The sequence below is a fragment of the Macroventuria anomochaeta genome, assembly GCF_010093625.1.
Source record: "Macroventuria anomochaeta strain CBS 525.71 unplaced genomic scaffold BU25scaffold_14, whole genome shotgun sequence".
NCBI lineage: Eukaryota > Fungi > Ascomycota > Dothideomycetes > Pleosporales > Didymellaceae > Macroventuria > Macroventuria anomochaeta.
Genome location: NW_022985375.1, coordinates 530,595 through 552,552, shown reverse-complemented (window position 1 = coordinate 552,552; position 21,958 = coordinate 530,595). Strand labels below are relative to the sequence as shown.

At 52.5% G+C, this 21,958-nt stretch overlaps 10 protein-coding genes across 10 annotated transcripts; 5 read left to right on the top strand and 5 right to left on the bottom strand.

The window, feature by feature from the left end:
• Window positions 1–145: 145 nt before the first annotated feature.
• BU25DRAFT_391900 (uncharacterized protein) lies at window positions 146–2,231 on the bottom strand. The gene is made up of 3 exons (XM_033704632.1): window positions 1,816–2,231; window positions 1,471–1,766; window positions 146–1,423 (listed from the first exon to the last, which is right to left on the bottom strand). The coding sequence occupies exons 1-3, from the start codon at window positions 1,898–1,900 to the stop codon at window positions 158–160; spliced, it is 1,647 nt and encodes a 548-aa protein (XP_033562441.1). The 5' UTR covers window positions 1,901–2,231; the 3' UTR covers window positions 146–157.
• A 124-nt stretch (window positions 2,232–2,355) lies between these two features.
• Window positions 2,356–3,200, top strand: BU25DRAFT_410344 (HAD-like protein). The gene has a single exon (XM_033706261.1). It carries the CDS (start codon window positions 2,372–2,374, stop codon window positions 3,149–3,151), a length of 780 nt encoding a protein of 259 aa, XP_033562440.1. The 5' UTR covers window positions 2,356–2,371; the 3' UTR covers window positions 3,152–3,200.
• Window positions 3,201–5,040: 1,840 nt separating this feature from the next.
• BU25DRAFT_340214 (formyltetrahydrofolate deformylase hydrolase) lies at window positions 5,041–5,889 on the top strand (the record flags this gene model as incomplete). The annotated part of the gene is made up of 1 exon (XM_033702802.1): window positions 5,041–5,889. The coding sequence occupies one exon, from the start codon at window positions 5,041–5,043 to the stop codon at window positions 5,887–5,889; it is 849 nt and encodes a 282-aa protein (XP_033562439.1).
• A 448-nt stretch (window positions 5,890–6,337) lies between these two features.
• BU25DRAFT_458089 (NAD(P)-binding protein) lies at window positions 6,338–7,314 on the top strand (the record flags this gene model as incomplete). The annotated part of the gene is made up of 3 exons (XM_033710171.1): window positions 6,338–6,419; window positions 6,531–6,934; window positions 7,006–7,314. 3 exons carry the CDS (start codon window positions 6,338–6,340, stop codon window positions 7,312–7,314), a joined length of 795 nt encoding a protein of 264 aa, XP_033562438.1.
• A 44-nt stretch (window positions 7,315–7,358) lies between these two features.
• On the bottom strand, window positions 7,359–9,948 carry BU25DRAFT_410341 (uncharacterized protein). The gene has a single exon (XM_033706260.1). It carries the CDS (start codon window positions 9,798–9,800, stop codon window positions 7,407–7,409), a length of 2,394 nt encoding a protein of 797 aa, XP_033562437.1. The 5' UTR covers window positions 9,801–9,948; the 3' UTR covers window positions 7,359–7,406.
• A 1,741-nt stretch (window positions 9,949–11,689) lies between these two features.
• On the bottom strand, window positions 11,690–12,176 carry BU25DRAFT_490864 (carbohydrate-binding module family 50 protein; the record flags this gene model as incomplete). The annotated part of the gene is made up of 2 exons (XM_033711518.1): window positions 11,971–12,176; window positions 11,690–11,916 (listed from the first exon to the last, which is right to left on the bottom strand). Exons 1-2 carry the CDS (start codon window positions 12,086–12,088, stop codon window positions 11,690–11,692), a joined length of 345 nt encoding a protein of 114 aa, XP_033562436.1. The 5' UTR covers window positions 12,089–12,176.
• Window positions 12,177–12,812: 636 nt separating this feature from the next.
• BU25DRAFT_410339 (uncharacterized protein) lies at window positions 12,813–14,153 on the bottom strand. Its single transcript, XM_033706259.1, has one exon. The coding sequence runs from the start codon at window positions 14,058–14,060 to the stop codon at window positions 12,942–12,944; it is 1,119 nt and encodes a 372-aa protein (XP_033562435.1). The 5' UTR covers window positions 14,061–14,153; the 3' UTR covers window positions 12,813–12,941.
• A 237-nt stretch (window positions 14,154–14,390) lies between these two features.
• Window positions 14,391–17,899, bottom strand: BU25DRAFT_448192 (uncharacterized protein). The gene is made up of 3 exons (XM_033709590.1): window positions 16,879–17,899; window positions 16,734–16,831; window positions 14,391–16,686 (listed from the first exon to the last, which is right to left on the bottom strand). The coding sequence occupies exons 1-3, from the start codon at window positions 17,783–17,785 to the stop codon at window positions 14,554–14,556; spliced, it is 3,138 nt and encodes a 1,045-aa protein (XP_033562434.1). The 5' UTR covers window positions 17,786–17,899; the 3' UTR covers window positions 14,391–14,553.
• Window positions 17,900–18,731: 832 nt separating this feature from the next.
• BU25DRAFT_42640 (uncharacterized protein) lies at window positions 18,732–19,438 on the top strand. Its single transcript, XM_033708415.1, has one exon. The coding sequence runs from the start codon at window positions 18,881–18,883 to the stop codon at window positions 19,346–19,348; it is 468 nt and encodes a 155-aa protein (XP_033562433.1). The 5' UTR covers window positions 18,732–18,880; the 3' UTR covers window positions 19,349–19,438.
• Window positions 19,131–21,827, top strand: BU25DRAFT_410337 (RNI-like protein). Its single transcript, XM_033706258.1, has 2 exons — window positions 19,131–21,079; window positions 21,133–21,827. Exons 1-2 carry the CDS (start codon window positions 19,528–19,530, stop codon window positions 21,378–21,380), a joined length of 1,800 nt encoding a protein of 599 aa, XP_033562432.1. The 5' UTR covers window positions 19,131–19,527; the 3' UTR covers window positions 21,381–21,827.
• The last annotated feature ends 131 nt before the right edge of the window (window positions 21,828–21,958 follow it).

Sequence of the window (21,958 nt, the reverse complement as noted above, 5' to 3'; positions counted from 1 at the left end):
ACTTGGGCGTTCTGGATATTATGGTTTTCTGCCTTGTTGGTCGGAGCATACAAGACGAGAACGTAGACAGGTTTAGATGTGTGCAGTATATGGTGCAAGCAAACTCAGTTGGTACAGTTAGTAACTCCTGTGTCGTCTCTGTTCTCTTGACGATCGTTCAACGAGTGTACTCGATGTCAAGCACTACTTTGGGCGTCCCCTCAAAATCCTCAGGTACGACATATGAGATGTTATAGAACAAATGGTTTCTCAACGCCTTCCCATACGTCACAGGCTGAGCCTCTAATCCCGCCGCATCAACTTTGATTTCCACACACGGCAGCTCTCCATCCAACCCGGTGATCGTATGCCCTCCCAATGTCCAGCTCGGCGGCACATTGCTCAACGCAAACGTGAAGATATCACTTCCCTCTTGCGTTCCGTTCGGATAGCTCACCGTCAATCTGTTCGGCTCCGCAACAGCATGGATACTGCTAGCACTTGGATACAGAGAGAAGAACGTGCTCAGCGGAAACGGCTTATGGCTCTGATCACCAGCCCAATGCACAATAGCAGGCACAAACTGATCGCCCCTGTTTATCTGCTCATCTAGTTTCTGCCCTCCGATCATGAGTTCGCGGCTCATCCATGATGTTGCGATGCGCGAGTGTTTGCCCTCAAGGTCGTCGTAGATGGTTTTGTTAAGGTGGCGAGGTGAACCGGTGAATGTGCCCTTCAGCTTCTCTTCAACATCTGCCGGGATGATGGACTTGACAGTGTCGATTATGAGAGCAATGGCTGCGCCCTGAGCGATGTCGAAGAGTAGGTCGCTCTCGAGTTTTGGTGGTTGGGGACCGTACTGGTGGCCAAACATACCCCAGAAGAACATCGAGACGATTGATGAGTGCTGCACTATGTCTCGTGTGTAGGCACGGTCGTAAGGTCCTACCATCTGGCCGAGGTAACCGTTGTAGTGCTCCTCAAGATCGCGCCAGAGTTCCTCGAGGATGATCTTCGCGTTGGTGGTGAATGTCTGATCTTTTGGTCCGTACTTCAGCTGCGCACCTAGTGCCCACGAATCGATGCCGTAGTATGTCGGCGCATTATATTCTGACAGGATGTTTGCACCGTTGAGCTGGAAGAGTTGCAGTAGTTTCGTGCCTTGGTCGTTCGCAAAGTCAATAAACGTCGAATTGTTCCGGCGAGCGCCGATCCAGCCTACTAACAGAGCACGCATCATCCCAGGGTTGCTGTAGCCCAGCGTGAGGTTATCATCTTGAGGAAAGGTACCGTTGCGGCGCATGCCGCCTACTGCGGCGATTTCGAGGGAGTCTTCGATTCGAGAGACCAGATCAGAGCCGATGAGATGGCCAAACTCTTCGACGACCTGGATCAACTGGGTACCGACGAACTCGCGCCAATTTGGGTCATAAGTGTCGTAAATCTAAAAAGGTTTAGCTATTACTAGATCATTCTTTGGTTAACCCTAACCTTGGGTGGGTACAAAGTCGAGTTCGGCGTTGGATCAGGCTGGTCAGGCGACAGCTTGTAGGTCCCATACCAGGCAGCATCGAAGTCGCTCGTCATTTGGACGGAAATAATATTCTCAATTGCAGCCTTTGCGTGTTCAAGATCATCTCCTTCGTTTCGATGCAGCAGACCCGCCAGGTACCAGGCCGTGAACCGAACAGACCATGACCCTTTGTCGCTGTACGCTATGTAGTTGTAGGACGCATCATATCGGTTATCTTGTACGAACATGGAATGATCGAACAGACTTTGTGCTTCTAAAGCATCGTTAGCTACCATTGCTACCGCTTGCTGGATTGCACTTGCCTGCCGTCAGAACTGTCTTCCTGTTGCCAATTGCAGTCGCGACTACTTGGGCGGCGAAGCCCGCAACAAGGACGTTAGTTTTCATGTTGACTCTCGCGACTACATCTCCGATCCTGCTGGGATAGGCCTACGTTAAGTAGTCCCGCCGGAAAACGTCTCGCGTGAAGCGAACTGATCACCAGGTTTCGGTACATCGTAAACCGACAGGCATTCCGTCCAAACTACTTCAAGCAGGTATTCTGCGTCTACAGGCTATCGTGAGTGCAATGCCGAAGCTTTTCCGCATGGGATGCGGAAGAATTGAAGGGCGGAGATTTAGTGCGTGCGTAGGTGGCGCTTCCCCGCGCATTGCGAGTCATGCTTCTTTCACTCTGTTCTTCGAGGTTATTTATCTGCGAGTTGGCCGTGTGACTTTCACGACCCTTTGGATCGATGCATGAGGAGGCTGAAGGAGGGTGTGCATGCTCGGCCAAATGATGACTCAGGATGCCCCACCTTTCAGGAAGTCCTCTACTACCAACACACCTCATTGATTCAACACTCGAAACTCGCGAAAATGGAAGGCTTCCTCAAGCTTGAATCAGAAAGCGGAAGCGACCAAGCTATGCTGACTCGGCTGCGCAAGGCGAGGTGGTATGCATTCGACTTAGATGACACCCTGCACAGTTTTCGCAAAGCGTCTGGGACCGCCGTCAAAGCAGTGCTACGAGTCCTCCACGAACAAAGTGGAAACGCTCTGGAAGATTTAGAAGCAGAGTACAGGCGTATACTCGCACAGGGAACAGCATCAGCATTCGTTGATGGCAAAACTTCACATCAGTATCGCGAAGATCGATTCCAGCAACTCGTGCGAAATTTTGATATCAAGCTGAACGACGGACAGATGCCAGTTCTTCTAGACCATTATGAGGAGGTCTTGGAAGATAGCCTGGAGTTAAAGGCGGGTGTGTTGGACCTTCTACAGACGCTCAAGCGCTATGGCCACAAGATCGCGATCATCACGGAAGGACCCCAGGACGCGCAGGAACGAACGGTTGAAGCACTAGGCCTGACGCCTTACATTGACTATCTGGCTACCACGAACAAACTGAGGGTGGCGAAAACCAACGGATTGTTTGCCAAGGTGCTGGAGCATTTGAAGCTCGAGCCGAAAGACATGATCATGACTGGCGACAGTTGGGAAAGAGACATTGTGCCAGCAACACAAGCAGGCATGTACTGCGTCCACTACTCAGAGAAAGTGCCGCAATCTGACAACATGGACGGATATATGAGAATCAGTGAATTGAAAAGGCTTCGGATGCTAATCGAGAACGCTCATCCATGGTTATTTTAGGAGCATAGTCCTGCCAAATTGAATGCAATACAATACAAACGAAAGATAGGTCATATCAGGGCTTTATTCCCAGAACCGGTCAATGATCTCCTTCGGCAAGGCACCGTGAGAGCTCTTCGCTTCATGGATCTGCAGTGGAGCGCTCTTCTCCGTCATGACCAGCACCGCCGCTCCCTTGCTCGTCTTCTCCACAGTAATCCGCCTCAGCTCATTCAAAAACCATGCAAGCCTGAGCAGATGCTTCTGGCTCTTGACCTCCCACTACTTGAAATCACTTTGCTTCAGACGAATGACATCCGCAGCCTCAATCAGACCTTTCGAATGCTCTTTGTGTTTCGCACAGCAAAGATAGGGTGTTCGCCCGAATCACAATTGCTCAAAAGCTGCAGCCTTACTGCCACCGCTCTTGAGTTCTAAGGTCTTGTTGTGCAGGAACGTCATACTTTGTGCGAGAGCAACTGTGGGGCGAGGGCTGTAGTGTTTGATAGTTGTGGGTGTTGTGGTGTGAAGCACGTTGCGGAAAAACTCGTTCGGCAACTCGTCATCTTCTTCACCATCAGCATAATACCCACCTGCCTCGATGCACACACGTTCTTCGTCATCCAAGGGTCCTTTATTTCTGGTGCGGCGGTAAGACGAGCTCTTTCTACTCTTCCTCATCTTCATCCGTTGGTAATGATTCGAGTTTCTTGGATCCATACATTTCGCAAGATATTGAGGAAATCGTCCAGCTTTACAGTGCCAACCGCGAAGCAGCCGACTCGCGTATACAACTTCTAGTCACCATGCTTTTTCACGATGAGGATGCCGTGTACTTCTAACCACGGCGCGTCTGATGTCCCTTCCGGATCCAATCATCAGTCATCGGGACTTTCTCGTCTCTCCGCCAAGTCTTTATAAGCTATAGGTATACGAAGCCGCCACTCTTTTCTAGTTGCATTAGGATAGTCGAAGCACGATTTGGTCGTCACATCAGAGTCTTCTAGGTCTGGACTGTCCAAAGAGTCGTTTGTCCTGCTGCCTCTTCACTCTCTTGATGTATAGAACACAGAAGGGTGTTCTTCAAAAGTCAGGAGGGGCGAGAGAAGTGTGAGAGACCCAGACTTGACCTCACCGAATTTGTTTCTGCCTGGGACCACCAGCCGCGTGTATCAAGTCCAGAGATGGGAGCAAATGCAGCGATGCGTAGATTGTCTAAAATTCCACGACGGTGCGAGGTACTTCTCAGGTCTTTGCTGATCGATCTTCCAGGGACCTGCCGCCTCACGAGCTCTAAAGCGATATCGTACGCAGCGGTACCATAGTAAATTACGAAGGAGGTCGGGATTCCAGACTCCAGCGAGATATTCATCTGCAGTCGCTTACGCCACTCGAGAAGCCAAAGCGGACACTGCCGGTAGCTTGTCTGAACTGTACGAGATGGCTCGTGCCGCATAGTTGTGGACCATTCGACAGGCGTATGTGATTTATGAGTAGGAGTGTAAATGTCATCGCGAGGCTGGTGAGAGTGAATCGCGTCTGCATAAGCGGAAAGGCTAGACTCTGATTGGACGGCCGATCTCGGCCGCCGAAAACAGAAACCTCAAATTCCTCTCACAAAAAGCCCAGAAGAACACGTGCCGCGTCTCAATCGCAGTTATATCTCGTTAGACATGATTACACGCTCAGTACGCATCAGCACAAGAAGCTTCTCTACATCATCGCTCTCGATCGTGGGTCGACAAGCGCAAGCACCGCTCCAAGCTTTCCGGAACCGGCAAAACACCGTTCATAAAATTTCAGTGCCGCAACAGTCATCACAATTCGCTCGCCGCCAGATCTCAACATCGCCCGTAGGACTCCAGAAACTCGGCTCTCGCGAACCAGAAGGGATCTCAACATCCAAGAAAATGGCCGGCTCCGATCACTTCCTTACGTTGTCCTGCCCGGATAAGGCAGGTATCGTGTACGCTGTCACGGGCCTGCTTGCGAAGGAGAACCTCACCATTCTCGACCTGCAGCAATTCTCCGACCCGGCTTCGAAGAATTTCTTCATGCGCGTGCACTTTGGTCACGCGACTGAGCTCTCCGCTCTGCAAAAGTCAATGACAGATCTCGCAAAGGAAATGAGCATGACCTACGACATCCGCTCCGTAGACACCAAGCCCAAGGTCCTGATCATGGTATCGAAGATCGGGCATTGTCTGAACGACCTCCTCTTCCGCGTCAAGTCCGGACAGTTAAAGATTGAAGTCCCAGTCATCGTCTCAAACCACCCTGAATTCAAAGACATGGCTGAGTCCCACGGAATCGAGTTCCACCACCTCCCCGTAACCAAGGACACCAAGGTGCAGCAGGAGAGCCAGATTCTGGAGCTCATCAAGCAGCACAACATCGACCTGGTCGTTCTGGCGAGATACATGCAGGTCCTGTCTCCTCGCCTGTGCACCGAGATGTCTGGCAAGATCATCAACATTCACCACTCTTTCTTGCCGTCTTTCAAGGGCGCGAAGCCTTACCATCAGGCGTATGAGCGTGGTGTGAAGATCATTGGTGCGACTGCGCACTTTGTGACTGCAGATTTGGATGAGGGCCCGATCATTGAGCAGCGTATTGCGCGTGTCGACCACGCGCTGAGCCCGAACGAGTTGGTTGTTGAGGGCAGCAACGTTGAGAGCCAGGTGCTTGCTGCTGCCGTTAAGTGGTGGAGCGAGAAGCGTGTCTTTTTGAACGGTGCCAAGACTGTTGTGTTTAACTAGACGTCTTTGTAGAATCCGTATATGGAAAATGGCGCGCAAGCGACATATAATAGACACAAATGTGACCAATAGAGGAGTGTAGCTGTCGTATATTGCTTTGGTTGTCTGACTGCTGATAAGGTAAAATCGGTCTCGGCACCCGGCAAATGTGCACCGTCTCGAGGCACACGGCCACGAGGCCGCCATGCATCGCAAAGCTCGTCACGACACATTGTGAACCACAGCTGTCCAATATGGTGTGCACCATGGGGAAAGATGTGGGGTGTGGAGAGTTCACGAAAGCATAAAGATGACCAGAAGCAGACACAAAGTCCTGTATCTTCGACAGCTTCTATTGCCTACGCTTCGCACTACCCAACACCATAATTCTAGCAAGGCCCTATTGACCTCCAAGCATAACCGTAAACTCAGTCATAATTTCTGTAACATGACATCAGCAGCAGCCAAGATGAACGCAGTGCCCGAGTCAGGGCCAGTCAAGACGGTCCAGCTGAAAGACAAGATTATCGCCATCACAGGCGCAAACAGAGGTATGCACTTGTTTGCAGATTCAATGTTCCTCCTATATAGCCCTCACAGTCATACGCCTGCCATTTTCTTTGAAGTCTCACCTGAACAAGAGCAACCCTGACAACTTCCAGGCATCGGACTCGGCATAGCAGACTGCTGCCTCGCCAATGGCGCCTCAAAAATCTACTCCATCGACATCGGCTCTACAGGCGACGAATTCGCCGCCATCTCTGCGAAATACCCCGGCCAAATCTTCGCCATCCAAGCCGACGTCACGAAAGAAGAGTCCATCCAAGCAGCCGTCGATAAAATTCTGGAAGAAGCAGGCGGTCTCCACGGCATGGTCGCTAACGCAGGTCGTACAAAGCACAAGCCCGCTTTGGATTTTACGACTGAGGAGATTGATCAGCTGTGGGGTGTAAACCTGTATGGCTCTTTTTACACCGCTCGATGCGCGGCGAGGGCGTTCATCAAGCAGGGTGTAAAGGGCTCGGTTGTTTTCACTGCATCGATGGCTTCACATCGTCCTAACAAGGTACTTCCTCACCTCTCTCTCCTCCCCGCTTCTTCCCGTCCCCTAAGAACTACCCAACTAACAACTCCCAGCGCGTCCCCTCAGCGCCCTACGGCGCCTCCAAAGCCGGTGTGAAAAACATGACGCACACGCTCGCCATGGAATGGGCACAATACGGGATCCGTGTGAACTCCGTTTCGCCTGGGTTGGTGAAGACGGCGATGACGTACTGGGTGGAGCAGCAGCCGGACTGGGAGCAGCAGCTGAAGTACTACGGGGGTATTCCAAGGTTGGCCGAGGTGGAGGAGCTGGGTGGCGCGTATGTGTATCTTTTGAGTGATGCGGCGAGTTATACGACGAGTATTGATGTGCCTGTCAATGGGGTTATTGGGATTTGTTAGTCAGTTTATTTCAGGGCTTTGGAGAAAAGCAGAGGTTTGTCAAGAGGAATATTAAAGTGGATTCGCTATTAATACTGAAATAGACCGGAGCCTCAAGTTTTGGCTTCTTCCTCAATAACTTTTAGACCTTGAATCCGCCGCCTGAGGCCTGCATACGGTACGCCTCGCCTGATCGGCGCGACTTCTGACGCCACTCCAAATGCGCAATGTTGGAAGCCTTCTGTGCCCATGGACTCATTCTCGCTACCTTCGCTCAAGACTCCGAACTTCAATCGCGTATGCATGAGCTCCATAGGGAAGGGATCGTTACCCAGACAAGCGCCGCGGCTGATGTCGTCCAATGTCGTATTTCGAGTGGTGACTAGTATACGAGAGAAGCCAGTGGAGAAGGTTGTCCCATCTTCCCAGATCGTGAAGACTCCGAATAGTAGAATGATAAGTGTCACAAAAATGACAGGCGCATAGCACATCCATAGCCGTTTCGGTACATAAACGAACGACGACTGCCACTGCGTGCGAGTAAGCTCTACATCCTGATCCTCAACGACAAGCATTTCTGGCGCGGAGTACAGCGAAAGCACCAAGTCGGCGAAGAAGCCTTCCAAAACCTTGCCAAAATCCTTCTTTGGTAGACTCTCGACGTCAACCAAGCGGGTCTTAGTCACATCTGAGGACACGACCGCGTATGAAGGACCAGGCAGGGGAGGTTCCAATTCGACATGGCCGCCGAGGAAACCGCGGAGCACTTCGCCCATAGCGTGGTAAGCTGCTATCTTCTTGTACAATCCGACGTCAGGAAGAGGTCTGATGAAGTTCTCAGCTGGCACTGGGTCCGCTGCATAATTGAGCGTTCCATTCTCGTTCCGTGTGAAGGTGGTGTCTAGAACCGGGCCCAGAAAGTCGAGCGTTGTCATCTCCATGAAGAACGACCCGGTGAAGTTCCATCTCACTGTGTATTTGGCTTCATTCATGACACATCGGATGATTCGTGGGTCATAACGATGTGTCCAGTTCTTACTAAAAGGCGAATCCGAGGGCAGTCGTTCCGTTGAGTTGATCGAGTATCCAATCCATAGCACCGGCTCTGCTTTGAAAACTCCGAGATCAGCTGGAGCCTCGCCCACCGGGAGGCCTCCTGGACCTTTCTGAAAGTTCTCCATCTGGGGCTGTTTGTAGTCGCCGAGCTTTACTTCGGCCTGATAAATGTTGCGGCCCTCGGGCAATAGTGATGATGTATTGAAAGGAGCACCAAGTTCAGCTAGCCTACTGTTATCGCCGATACCATCTGCAGCCAGGTCACACTTGTAAGCTGGAGCGATAAAACTCTGTGTGAAGGTGCAATTGTATGGCCCCCCTGCCTGAGGTTTCCCACAGACGTACTGTCGTGCACCTAGTCTGTGCGTTGAGTGGTTCATTAGATTGTACCCAAACAGCAAAGCAACCCGCCTGAGCTCAGCAGAAGGTTGATCGTAATAGTCAAACCAGTTGGGAGTGGTGGGATCCTGAGACTTGTCGGTCGTATTGTAGTACATGAGTGATCTCTTGTTTCCACCCTTCGGTAGTAGTTCGTCGTCGATGGCGTTGTACGGTATTGGGTGCCGCCAATCCTTGGTTGTCTCCTGCATAAAGTTGATATGAGGAACGCTCCGATTGATGGCGTTTGTGTCCAGATAGTCGCCAAAAGTTAGCGCACCGGGCGAGAAGATGATAGTTGCAAGCGGTATCAACCAGAAAACAGTAGCGATGGCTACAGCCATCGGCGCATTCGAGACTATTTCCCAATTGGCGAAGAGCGATGGATCATCCGTAGCGCCAAAAAGCTGATCAATCGATAGCACAGACAATGCTCGCTTCCGAAACGTTCTCCAGATGCGTTGGCGAAAGACAAGTACGACACATCCACCAAAGGCTACTTTGGATAAGTAGGCCAGCACGCGTCCGTACAAGACCCAACGAAACTTCTGGTCTTCATCGTATGTAGGTCGATGATGCAAAAACCTGTACCAAAAGTGCTGTGCGAGAGCGAGTAGGATGCCAGCAACAAATGCAAACACCATAGTCGAGGGCGTCCGCCAGTGCACCTTCCATTTTGCAGACTGTGTCGCCCTGTGAGCGATAAGTCGTTCCGTCATGGGATCTGTTCGTGCACGCGAGATACCAGATCCGAAGGAGTACAGAGTGTCGGGCGTCCTCTGATACAGTGGTCGTAGTGCTGTTGGTGAGAAGGATGAGAACATGCCAGCTTTAGGTGTCGATTGTTGGCTATATGACTTTCCTGGTGACGTGGGTGATGCGAATGGCCTCATCTGGATACCAAGGCCCGGCTCGATAGCCTCCTCGAACCTCGAGCGCCTGTCTGTCCTTGAGTCGTACGTTTCATCGTCGCTTGTGCGCTGCGGTATTGAGGCGTACTCTGGTCGTGATATTCGAATTTCGGGTGATCCTAAGGGTGACATTAAGGGAGGTGAGGGGTTTGAGCGATCCATGGCTCCAATTCGTGACGGTGATTAGGAAGGGATTTCTCAATACCGCATGGTGTTGTCGATTAATATGTTTCAAGAAATTAGCTTTGCGAAAGGGAGCGGTACTATTGAATGTGGAAGAGCGAAGTCGACAACGGTGAGCAGATTTTCGGAACCTCCGCCATATGGCAGCTGAAAGCACCATGGCTGAGATGCAGCTGTCAGCCGGCCAAGACTTCCCTCGCACGTAAGGCTGAGGCGGTGCGACGGTAATCCTAGAAATTACACGGATGCTAGCGAATGGCGTTCACCTGCCACCGCCGCATCGCTTACAATTGCGCGTGCAAGTTGCTCGCCCAATGATGACTTACCAGGAGCCGCATAACGTCCGGGATCTCACCGCTTGAAATAGATGGTGTTTGGATGCTCCCTTCCGGGCTGAGCTGGTTTCCACCGAAGCTAGACTCGGGAGAGTTCATGGTGTGAACATGCGCCGCACAACGCCGCACTGGGTGTGGCTGCGAAACAGTCGCCTCAATCATCGTGCTCAAACAGGCGGGCGGAGAGGCCGTTCAGTGCTATAAGCGGCGGTATGGGTGAGCAGTGGGCTGTCGATGTGAATGATGCACAGCTCAAGCCTGCGCAGCGAAGATGATGTACCGACTCACCGAGCTTACAAATGGAGCACCTGAGGGATTCAACTTAGCATGAGGTATCGAAAACACGCGGCAAGATGAACTGGATCAACAAAGTCGTTGCAATGGTGGCTGCAAGTTTGCCGTGTTGTTGATGGCGAAGGAAGTATCGCCGCGGGCGGGGCATTGGCGGACGAACTTCATCCGTCATCGACACTGCACGAAACATTTCCGCTTTGGGTAACCACAACGGCTCTGCAATCTCCCTTTATCCGACAACATCGCTGCATTGCTGCATCCCAAACACCAGGAACGAGCCCTTGACAGGGCATCGCTGAAGGCTCGTTCTCAGACACAGAACGTAGGACACGAAACCTGCTGAAATACTATGGCCAAAAACAGATGCCTCAACTGTCCTCGACTGTCCTGAACTACCCTCAACTGTGCGCAATTGTGCTCGACTATATATTTACTGCAATCAACGGCCCCTAGAAGTTTCCTGATTAGGTAGGATCACATCTGGTCTTTCTGCTTTCATTTTGCGTCAGGATCAGTAAGTTCATCCGTATACTTTACGTGCACATAGGGTTCCCGTGCATCCCACCCAAAGCAGCCACACACTATTGGGTCACAATTATTGCCAACAACAACGATTATGTGAGGCATACAGCTCAGCTCCGCTGCGCTACACTGACCAAAAAGGTACAGTACGTAGATAGCAGGTACTGGGAGCTGAACAGTATATACCCGTGACAGAGTATAACTTACCACTCAGTACATATAGAGTTGAGAGTAAGTACTGCTGCTGCTACTTTTCGAGCTTCTTGTTCAGCTGAAGTGCTTGCCTGCTGAGCCTGTAGAGCTGATGCACAATCAATCACAGCCTTAACACTCTCAATATTGCTGAGTTGCTCATTTGGGTTAACTTGAACTTGCTTTCTTGATTACATGACCCTTGTGCTATCTGGTTAATATTGAAGTCGTTGATTTTCAGCTGCAAATGCAGCTGCTCTGGTGTCGGGTTCAGCAATAGCCTTGCCTGCCTTGCTAAGCACTGTATAGGTGCTTTGTGAAAGAGATTCTGACTGAAAGAGCAGCTGTTGATCCTTGTGCAGAGCTCGTGCACTCTGAGAGATGTTGAGTAGTTGATGTGAGATCTCTGAGGCCTGGTTATTGGCTAGTGGTGTAGTTGGCCGGGCTGATATTTGCATTTCACTGATTACTTTCTCCTCCCTTAGCCTTCTTCTTTCCTTCACCGTTCTCCTTCCCATGTTCTCCTTACGCCATCTTCATACAGCTGGTATCATCCTTCTTCCCCGTCTTAGCGGGGATCTTGAGCGTCGCACCCGCCTCAATGACATTCAGATCTTTGATATTGTTCGTCTTCGCAAGATCACAAATTCCTACACCCGCAGCTGCAGCAATAGATGACAGCGTGTCGCCCTCTTGGATAGTCAGGGTGCTTCCAACCGCCGTCGTAGATGGCGCCGTTGAGTTCGAACTTGCTACTTGGAAATTAGTAAGGGTTGATAGGAGGGGTGAGATGTGGGGTGGCTTACATGCGCGCTGGACGAGCTGGATGTGGGTGTAGCGGGACTGGAGGGGTGTGAGGGGTGTTGCGAGTGTAGTTGAGATGAGAGCGGAGAGGAGGACGACGACGGTCGTTGTGGTTTTCATCTTGACGAGATGATTAAGGATGTTGTTCTGAGTAGAATGGGAATGGGTATCAGAGCAAGGTCGAATATTAACGAAGGGCCAGCTTCGGATTAAGGAGAGTGTAGGTTGAAGTAAGGAAATGAGAATGTTGTAGCGAGCGCACGCCGGCTGAGTCTATGGGACTAGACTACTATATATACTTTTACTCGATCGAGGCCGAGATCTTGAGATCACAGGGTCGGAACAGACGGTGAAGGGGAAGACGCGCAACGGCGTGATGCCCAGCAGCGCTAGGAGCTATCGAACGTGGTTATGACATGTGTTGGGCCCTCGGCGAAGTCGTTTTCCGCTGTCATGTTTGGGACTGCCGGTCAGGACCGATATCCTAAAGCTGAAGAGTGAGGATGCGCAGAGCCTTTATATGTTGTTCTTTTCCATGAAGGACGGCAACGTACCCACACCAATCCTATCGTTTGTGAACATGATCTGCGCTGATCGCCTGCCTGCAAGCAACAATTTAGAATTGAAAAATCTATAGCCGCGTGGGTTGGTTCGAGATTGATTAAAGGATTGTTCGTGCAGCGTTGCAGTCCTTCTCTGACATGTCGCAGCTGTCACCTGTCGCACGAAGACGTTGGGTGCCGCTCAGCTGAGACAGGGCAGAGTCGAGAACATTATGCAAGAGCAAGAATGGGAAGTGAGGAAAACGAATCAAGTGTGGAAGAAGAACGCTAGAATTACTATGCTAGTGCTGAAATGCGGATATGCAATCGCAGTGTCAACGCGCCCGAACGCTGATCAATAATAAACAATGGCCGGCTATGCAGTATGCTCCAAAACAAAACACTGACGATATCAAACAACAATATCCAAACTATGCACCGAGTGCAATGAGACGGCTCTTTACATCCAAAGGCCTCATCGCAGGCATAACGACAACGCTAGAAATAGCGCCCATGTTGACCATAGAAACATAGCCTGGCGCAACCTCGTGTGAGATAACCTCAATGCACTTCAGCGCCTCCTCCTTCGAGATAGGCGATCGAATCGAGCCCTGTAGTTGCTGCAAAACCGTCGTGGTGGAGAAAGAAACGCGCATTCCTGGACGGCTAGCGCAAAGGAGTGCCAATATACCGAGAACTTCTTCGGATCGCTGGAGGGCAGCTCTTCGTTGAAGCTCGGCGGCAGTCGGGGCAGTGGATCCGCATTTTGCTGCTTCCTGCTTGGCGAGAATGCGGTCGAGGAGGTTGGTCTTGCGGACTGCTGCGAACGGGGTGATTTTGGCTTGTGCAGGCTGCGCTGCCGTCGTCTGAGAAACGGTTGGGTCATCCTCCTTGCCGGAAACCTGCCTCTTCTTTTGTGTGCGGCCTTGCTGTACGCTCTCTTTGAACTCCCTCATTCTCTTGCGCCCTTTTTCTCGCAGCGGTGCGATGGCGTTGAGCGAAGCGCAGGTTTCGATGTCGACGAGGGGGAGCTGAGCGAGGAACTTGGACATGGAGGTGTCGTCGAGGAAGGCCTCCAGAAGCACTTGCTTGGTATCGGCCTTCTTCGGTCGGCCTCGTCCTCTCCTTGGTGTTGCGACTGGGCGAGTAGCCATCTTCTGCGAGATGCACCATTGCGACCACAAGCTGTCCAGACCCTCCTTGAACATGTCCGTCAATGCCTGCTCGTTGACGCCTGTCATCCCACCAAGCATCGGACTGTTCTCTCTGATCTCGAGAACAATCTTGCCGCGACCGTAGTCCGAGAGGTGGTAGGGGTTGTTCGAGCCATCGGGACCGTAATTGAGGACACCCATGATGAGTCGAATGTCGTCGTAGGTGACTTTGCGTTGTCTCCAGACCAGTGTGACAGACGCTGTAAGATCTCTGAGGTCGGCGGGCGTGGAGGTGCCATTGTGCGCGTAGTGCAGTGACAGCGCGGTAAGGAAGGACGAGTGGAGCGCGAGAAGGTTGAGGAGCTCAGCCGGGAGCTGACCAGGTGCGATAGCCATTGTGGATGATATTATTACAAGTAATACGGTACTGAGATATGGTAGACAATGGCTGAAGAGGAATATGCTGTGATGATGAAGATGCACACGCCGAGGAGGGACAGCTAAAGTGTTTATGAGCTGTGGGGTTGGGCGGAAAAGGAAGGAACGCAGACGCGTCCGAGCGCGCACGCGACGCGATTCTCGCGTCGGCTAATCAATGTGCTGCATTGGGCGCTAGTGACGAATCATGATCAGTCGCTCGCCTTCAATCGGGACTGGTGGATCGAATTCAAGCAAGCATTGCATTCACGTGGAGGGACATAACGATTTCGCCGGCATGCATACCGTCTTTTGCATTAGGGTACGACAGGACAGTATACAAGACGTCCTCTCTCTACAGCAAATGTGCAAATCGTCTTGAGCATCCAAATACGACATGAGATCATAGATCGCTAATAGCCAACAGTGAGACCTCATAACGATAGTCGGTCCCTTTTGAGCTTATCATAACCTACACATCCCTGACGTTGCGCCTTGGGATTTCCGTCTCTACCATCTCCAGTCCACTCAAACTCGGATAACGCTTACTAAACGCATCTACATCCCATTCATCTCCACCTGCTACATCGCCCGCAATAACTGGAAGTGGTTTGTCCCTCACATTGACGCTCCGTATTGAAGCAGGCTTGGTAGGTGACCCTTGCGCAGACGGTGGATTCGCCGATCCGCCTGTCTGCAGAGCTTTTGGTTTGGGTGCGCGAGGTGGTGGGCCAGAGGGGGCGCGCAGGTTGATCGCTGGTGGTGCTGATGACGATGGCACTGGCGGTGGCAGGTTTGGCCGACTAGAAGGTTTCGTGTAGGCAAGGTCTTGCTGTCCACCAACAGCAACGGGTTTACGCGCTACAGGTGGTGGGCGCATGCCGTTCTGGTCTTCCGGTCTGACAGGCAGCGGTTTCCCGGTATCTGTGTACTTGCCGTAGCCTGCTGCAGTGCGATTGACCGGTGCTGGCTTGCTGCTTTCGTTGAGGAGGTTCTTGACGCGATTTTGAATCGTTGATGCCTTCGAAGGGGCCCGCGGCTTGCCTTGTGCTTGCGAAGCGACTCGTTGCTTGTACTCGGCTGCAGCGGCCTCGACTCGCCGCTCTTCCTCGCTGAGCCTGCGCCTTTCCAGCTCTCTACGCACCTCAGGCGGCAGGTCTTGTGTCTCATCGATCGGCCCACGATCATCCTCGGTTGGAGCTATGGAAGCGACGGACCCAGCAATGGGTGTTAGATCACGGTGATTCGATGCGTAGTCGTGGTGTGGTTCCACTGGTGACATAATTGGCTCTGCGCGCTCTTGCTCGGGAGTCTTGTTGTTCGTCTCGAAGCGGCGGAACGCGTCTCCAAACCTGCCCTTGACGATGTTCTTCGTGTTGCTTGTGATTGATGACAGACTGCCAAGTCGTGCATGTTTGGACTGCGAGCTACTGCGGCGATGCTTGTGCTTCTGATTTGGGTCTCCTTCGATTTGGCGGAGGAAGTCCACACTGGATCGAACATTCCTGGCATCAGAATCTGCGTCAGAATCGTCAATGGCATTGGATGTAGTGCGACGTATCAGCGAAGGCGCATCGAAATTGCGACCCGGGGCCGACTCTCGCTCCCTGAGGAAATCAAGGTTTGACTCCACGTGCATGCTCGCTGGTCGAGCATTCGAATTCGCGGATCTGGAGCGATCGATCGTATATCCGATGTCCAGTTGAGATGGACGTGAGCCCTCCAAGGACGGTCGAGATGATGCAGGCGACTTAGGGATGCTTAGATTCGACATGTGAGACCTCGACCGTGAGTCCAAGGATGGTCTTGCAGGCAACGCAAACTCTGAGGGCTTCAGCGATGGGCTACCCTGTGCCTTCTCAAACGTTCGTGGTTGACTTTGTGTCCGGTTGTGATGACCGGATAGGGGAACTTTCCAGATAGGTCGCTTGTTAACATCCGGGTATGGTGAAGGCGCAGGAGATGGCGCAGGCGATGTTTGCACGCCAGTGGAAATCATTCCACTGCGTTTTGGTACTGGCTGTTGTATCGCTGAAGCCGACGTGCGAGGGCTCTCGCTGCCCTCATAAGGCTTCGGTTTCTTGATGGACGCAGTTCTTGAAACAGTGGCGGAGGGTGCCTTTGATGATGGCTTGGTTGCAGGTGCCGAACCAACTTTGGAGGCAGGTGGAAGAGCAAACGCTTCGTCAGCAAGGGCCTCAGTCACACGCTTGTTCAGCGGGTCACCGGATGTTGGAGATTGACCGAACTCGAACTTCTGACCACGGTCATGGAGCAAAGAGAATTCGTCCAGAGAAGGGAAGCGCGATGCGAGCTCATCAGCAGCCGCGCGTCGGACCTGGACGTCTTGGCTATCCAGTGCGGCAAATGGGTCTGAAGCTGTTCCTCTCATTGGAGACGGACTGGGCTTCGCTGCTGGAGGTTGCTGCGTGGGTGCAGTAGGCCGCCCTCTTCTCATTGGTGTGATATCTGGGATGTGCTGCACCTTTTGTACAGGTGCAACTTTCTGGATACCAATGACTGTTGGTGGAGAGGATACTTGAGGTTCCGTGGGCGGCAGCTGCTGGTTCCGTCGAGCTTCAGATTGTGTTCGGCCAGAGTAGATCTTATGAGAGTCAGTGAGCAGTTTATCCACAATGCTGCAATACATACGTCTTTGATTGGGCATTCTCGGTGCCGCATAGCACACGTTTCGGCCACCACTTGGTAGATGTTGGGTCGTTGCTGTGGGCTTTCGCGCAGCATCCACCCTGCTCAAGGTCAGACTATGTTCTTGCCCGCGACGCTCAGTCCTTACCTATCAGCTTCTTTATCCTGTCCGAAAATGGGGGGTAGTGTGGATACTTGAAGCTTGCGTTCAAGATGGCCATCTGCCCCACTTCTTCGAACGGTGTTGTGTAGTAACACAGCTTGTACAGCAACACTCCCAATGCCCAAATGTCACTCTTCTCGTCTATTGGTTGTTTGCGATATACGTCGATCATTTCTGGGCTTCGGTACTGCAAGGTCGTGTGTCGTTGTACGTCGTCCTCGATCAGCCTTCCCTCTGCGGCTGTGGTAGCAGCAGGCCGCGGAGGCGCAGTAGAGCCAAAATCGCACAGCTTGTATATCTTGTTGCCTCCAACGTTCGTGATCAGGACGTTCTCAACTTTCAAGTCTCGGTGGAGTAGCGGCGGCTTGAGGTAGTGCATCGTCGCAACACCCTCGGCAACATCAGAGAAGATGTGCAGGATCTCAGGCTCCGTAAGACGGTGTTGCAGTCGAGTGTTCATAAAGTCGATCAGCCCTCCGCCAGAACAGAACTCCATGAGCAGGAAGACCTCGTAGCCTTCACCCTTCAGTTGCGAGGCATGCGAGTCGAAGTAGGTGACGATCTTGTGGTGCCCCTTCAGCTTCTTCATAGTCTCTACCTCCGTCCGCATGTTGGCCAGCGCCTCCTTATCTGCGCAGGCCACTCGCTTCAAGACGGCAATCTCTGGTGTGTGCCCATCGGCCTTGGGTACGCGGACCAGGTAGACATGAGCGAAACCACCCTCGGAGAGATACTTCTCAATGGTAACCCGATGGCTGCCGACTTGGACTTTCGTCCCGGGCGCAAAGGTGCCTGGCGGAGCATTGGACACAGCAACAGGGGCTGGAGCGCAGTATGCGGCCTGCTGGGGCATCGAATGGGCGGTGGAGGGGGCATAGCGAGCGGAGGACATGCTGGGCGGTGTGGGAGCCTGCTGCGATGCAGGAACAGCGGGCGTTCTATAGACGGTGCATGGAAGGGAGTAGAAAATGCAGCAGTCAGGCCTCAGGTACAATGAGCATGCGGGTTGTGTCGTGTTCAGGTCGAGGTGATCATGCCCAGGATCTATGTTCACACGGTGCCGTAGGTGGTCACAAGCAAAGCCGCCTTACAACGTCACAACATGAATTTCAGGAGACGGATCTACCTGCACTTGGTTTGTATGGAGTGATATCTGAAATCAACATCATCGGAAATTCCACATACATGGCATATGGTTTGGATGCCGCTCGAGTGTAGCTACCATTCATCGTTCTGTGGCTGATGTCCGCAGTGTGGCGCCAAACTCTGGGCAACGCGCTTCTCCGATTGGCTCCGTCCTCTTGAGACGGTTCGTTCGCAGCAGAGTCGAGGCAGAACAAAATGTCTGCCTAGCATACGAAGTATCTAGGTGACTTGGCTATAAAATGCCACTGTACCTCTAACAGCGGCTACCGTTGGCTTCGACAGCTTTAGTGTGTGTGCTTGGCCGTGTCTCCCGTACTGGTTATACCGACTTTTCGAGATAGCGGTCTACCAGCCGCCCGAGGTTGTCAGGAGGTCGAGCGGAGGACACTGAAAATTTGCTCACATTTCTTAGAGAAATCTCGGATAGTTTAGTTAGGCAAAGGGGCTTTCTTTCTTGATACCCTTGCTGTCTATTCAAACTTCGCTCTGTAGCCGTGTCTTAGCTGGTCGACAAGGCTGTGAACAGTGTATCATTCGCCAACAATAGTTCTCACGTGCAAGTATCCAAAGGCAACCTGCCTTCCAGATGCACCTAAGCAGAGACTGCCTCTGGAGCTGGCGAAGCTGGCCTTGAGATCTATAAATGATCTACAGCCCCGCGTCGAGCTAGATCTTGTGCAACCACAACACCATAGCAATGGAACTTGGCCAATACGAAGATCGCGGGCGGCGGTGATGCGTGCGCGGCCTCTGCAGATTGGTATACGACGTCTGATGTCAGTGGTGAAGAGGCCCTGCTACCGACGCTGCGCATACGGATGCTTTCACAAAGCAGGATGATATGTGCAGATCGCAGTTCGATAGAAAGTGTACGAGTTTGTGGGGGCTCGTTGGTTTTGCATCCCAAACAGCAGCCACCAAGCGGTTAATGATGACAGGGTTGCGCCTGCAGAGCGGTCACGGCCAGGAAGACAACAGAGCACTGCTTACCAGCCCTATTTGTATATTGTTACTCCTTCCCTCCCTGCTACCCCTCGCATCTCTCGAGAAAGCGCAACTGCCATCCATTCATCTCCCCCCCCCCCCCATCTCATCGTTGCACCGTCTTGTTGTACTGCCGCATGAAGCGCCGTCCCGCGTCCTAGCACTAGCGAGCGTCCTTCAGCCCTACCGTCCCCTCCTCGCCCGTGCAAGAGCGCGTCCCTTGGTCACTGCCCCTCCCTTCGCTCTCTGTTCAACTGTTTATGTTCTTGCGTCACAAGCAGCCGCGCCGTTGTTTGCAAGTAAGCCGGGTTGGTCGCTTGCCTAGTGAACCCTGGAACTGCCGCATCGTCTGCCACGGCTAACCCCAGCCTTGGAACCAACCTCTATCCATCACAGCCCGCGTTCACCCTCTGGTTCGACCCACGCTACCATTCCACGCCGGACGAGACCACGTGTACGGCACCCCTTCCATCTCAACTACAATAGATCCTAGAGGACTCCAAAATGGCGCGCTCCCGCAGGCAGAACAGAGACGAAAGCAGGTCCCGTTCCGACACCTCCGCATCCACATCGCCCGAGCGCGGCTACGACGATGACAAAGACTCGATCATGCTGCAGTCAAACGACTCGCTGTCGTCTCTGGCGCCCTCCGTTTCTCCTGACTCCGACGACGATGCCCGCCGGCGGGCCATCGAGGAGCAGAACCGCGTCTCGCCTGTTTCACGACTACCGGCCGAGCTCATGATCGCCGTATTCGCAAGGCTTGCCTCCCCTGCCGACCTCAAGAACTGCATGTTGGTGTCGAAAGACTGGTCGAGAAACGCTGTTGGGCTGCTGTGGCACAGACCGTCGACCAATAAGTGGCCAAGCGTTAAGAGCGTGATCAAGACGATCAATACCGCAGATAGCTTTTTCGACTACAGCAGTCTGATCAAGCGTCTCAACTTATCGGCCCTGGGAAGCGAGGTCAGCGACGGCACACTCGCGTCACTACACACCTGCAAGCGCATAGAGCGATTGACTCTCACGAACTGCACGAAGCTCTCAGATCTGAGTCTCGTGGCCGTGTTGGAGGACAACCGAAGCCTCTTGGCCCTGGATGTCACGAGCGTGGAGTCCATTAGCGATCAGACCATGTACGCTCTGGCGAAGAATGCAGTCCGGCTGCAAGGGTTGAACATCACAAACTGCAAGAAGATCACAGATCAGTCGCTTGAGGCGGTAGCAAAGAGCTGCAAGCACCTCAAGAGGCTCAAACTGAACGGGTGCTCACAGCTAAGCGACAAATGCATCATAGCGTTTGCACTGCACTGCCGCTATATCCTCGAAATCGACCTCCACGATTGCAAGAATCTCGAAGACGACTCGATCACCACTCTCATAACGGAGGGACCCCATCTGCGCGAGTTACGATTGGCACACTGCTGGAAGATCACGGATCAGGCGTTCCTTCGTCTCCCTGCCGAGGCCAGTTACGAGAGTTTACGTATTCTGGATCTGACAGATTGCGGCGAGCTGCAAGATTACGGCGTTCAGAGGATCGTGGCCGCAGCACCGAGGTTACGTAACTTGGTTCTTGCCAAATGCCGCCACATCACGGACAGAGCGGTGATGGCCATCACTCGCCTGGGCAAGAACCTGCACTACATCCACCTGGGACACTGCTCGCGAATTACCGACACAGGCGTTGTGCAGTTGGTAAAGCTGTGCAACAGGATCCGGTACATCGATCTGGCATGTTGTACGAATCTCACCGATGTTTCTGTCACGCAACTGGCTTCGCTTCCGAAACTTAAGCGGATAGGCTTGGTGAAGTGCGCAGCAATCACCGACCGCAGTATACTGGCCTTGGCCAAACCGAAGCAGATGGGCTCTAGTGGACCAATTCAGGCTAGTGTCCTGGAGAGGGTCCATCTGAGTTACTGCACCAACCTCACTCTCCAAGGCATTCACGCCCTTTTGAATAACTGCCCGCGTCTCACTCACCTGAGTTTGACTGGCGTGCAAGCCTTCCTTCGCGACGATCTTCTTGTTTACTGTCGTGAGGCACCACCAGGTAAGATCATCGATTATGCTCGACTTACGGCTCTAGCACTAACGTCGAATCAGAGTTCAACGAACACCAACGCGACGTCTTTTGTGTCTTCAGCGGCGTAGGTGTCCAGCGTCTCCGCCAATTCCTCAACACCGACCACGATCACCAGAACCGACAGGCTTCCTTCTCCGACAACGAAGGAACCATGTACGAAGATGGCGAGGAACCCGATGTCATCCTCAACGTCACCGCCCAGGCTAATGGTATGGTGATAGATGAGGACGAAGACTTCGGCGACAGTGAGATGTTGGGTCAGGATTAGTCGCCATGGCTGCCGTAAATGGTGCTTCGGCAGCGTTGTGTCTCGACGCGTATTGGTCTTTCCGACATTTCTTCATTTGCATATATGGTGGCGTTCTTATCATCTTTACGGTCCTTATCCTCTTAGCGGCATGAAGTGCATTTGTTCACGGGCGACATGAACGCTCGACCCTGGGGGTGATGGGCCAAATACGATACCCTTTGTATGTTTTTCATGGTGTTTGCTACTAGCGGCAAGGCTTACGAAACGTCTTTTAGTAAAAAAGTTGACCATATTTCAGCTGCTCTACAGCTCTACAACCCTCGATCCTGTGCTCGTATTCAGTGGCTAACAATATCAGTGTGTGTGTCCGGTCTACTGCTGGACCCCAGGAGGAAGGTGACATGAGCTTGTCATAACTGGTCGCGTGCCGATCTCGGACTAGACATAACCTGATGCCTTTTCACATGGTGGCATTGAGATCAACGCCAACGCCGCATCCTACGTCTTGATAGTACAGATCACAATCCTGCGTGCAGAAGGCATTGACTCATCCAGGCTCATCTAGGGATGTTGATGAAGCCAATCTTGACGTAAAA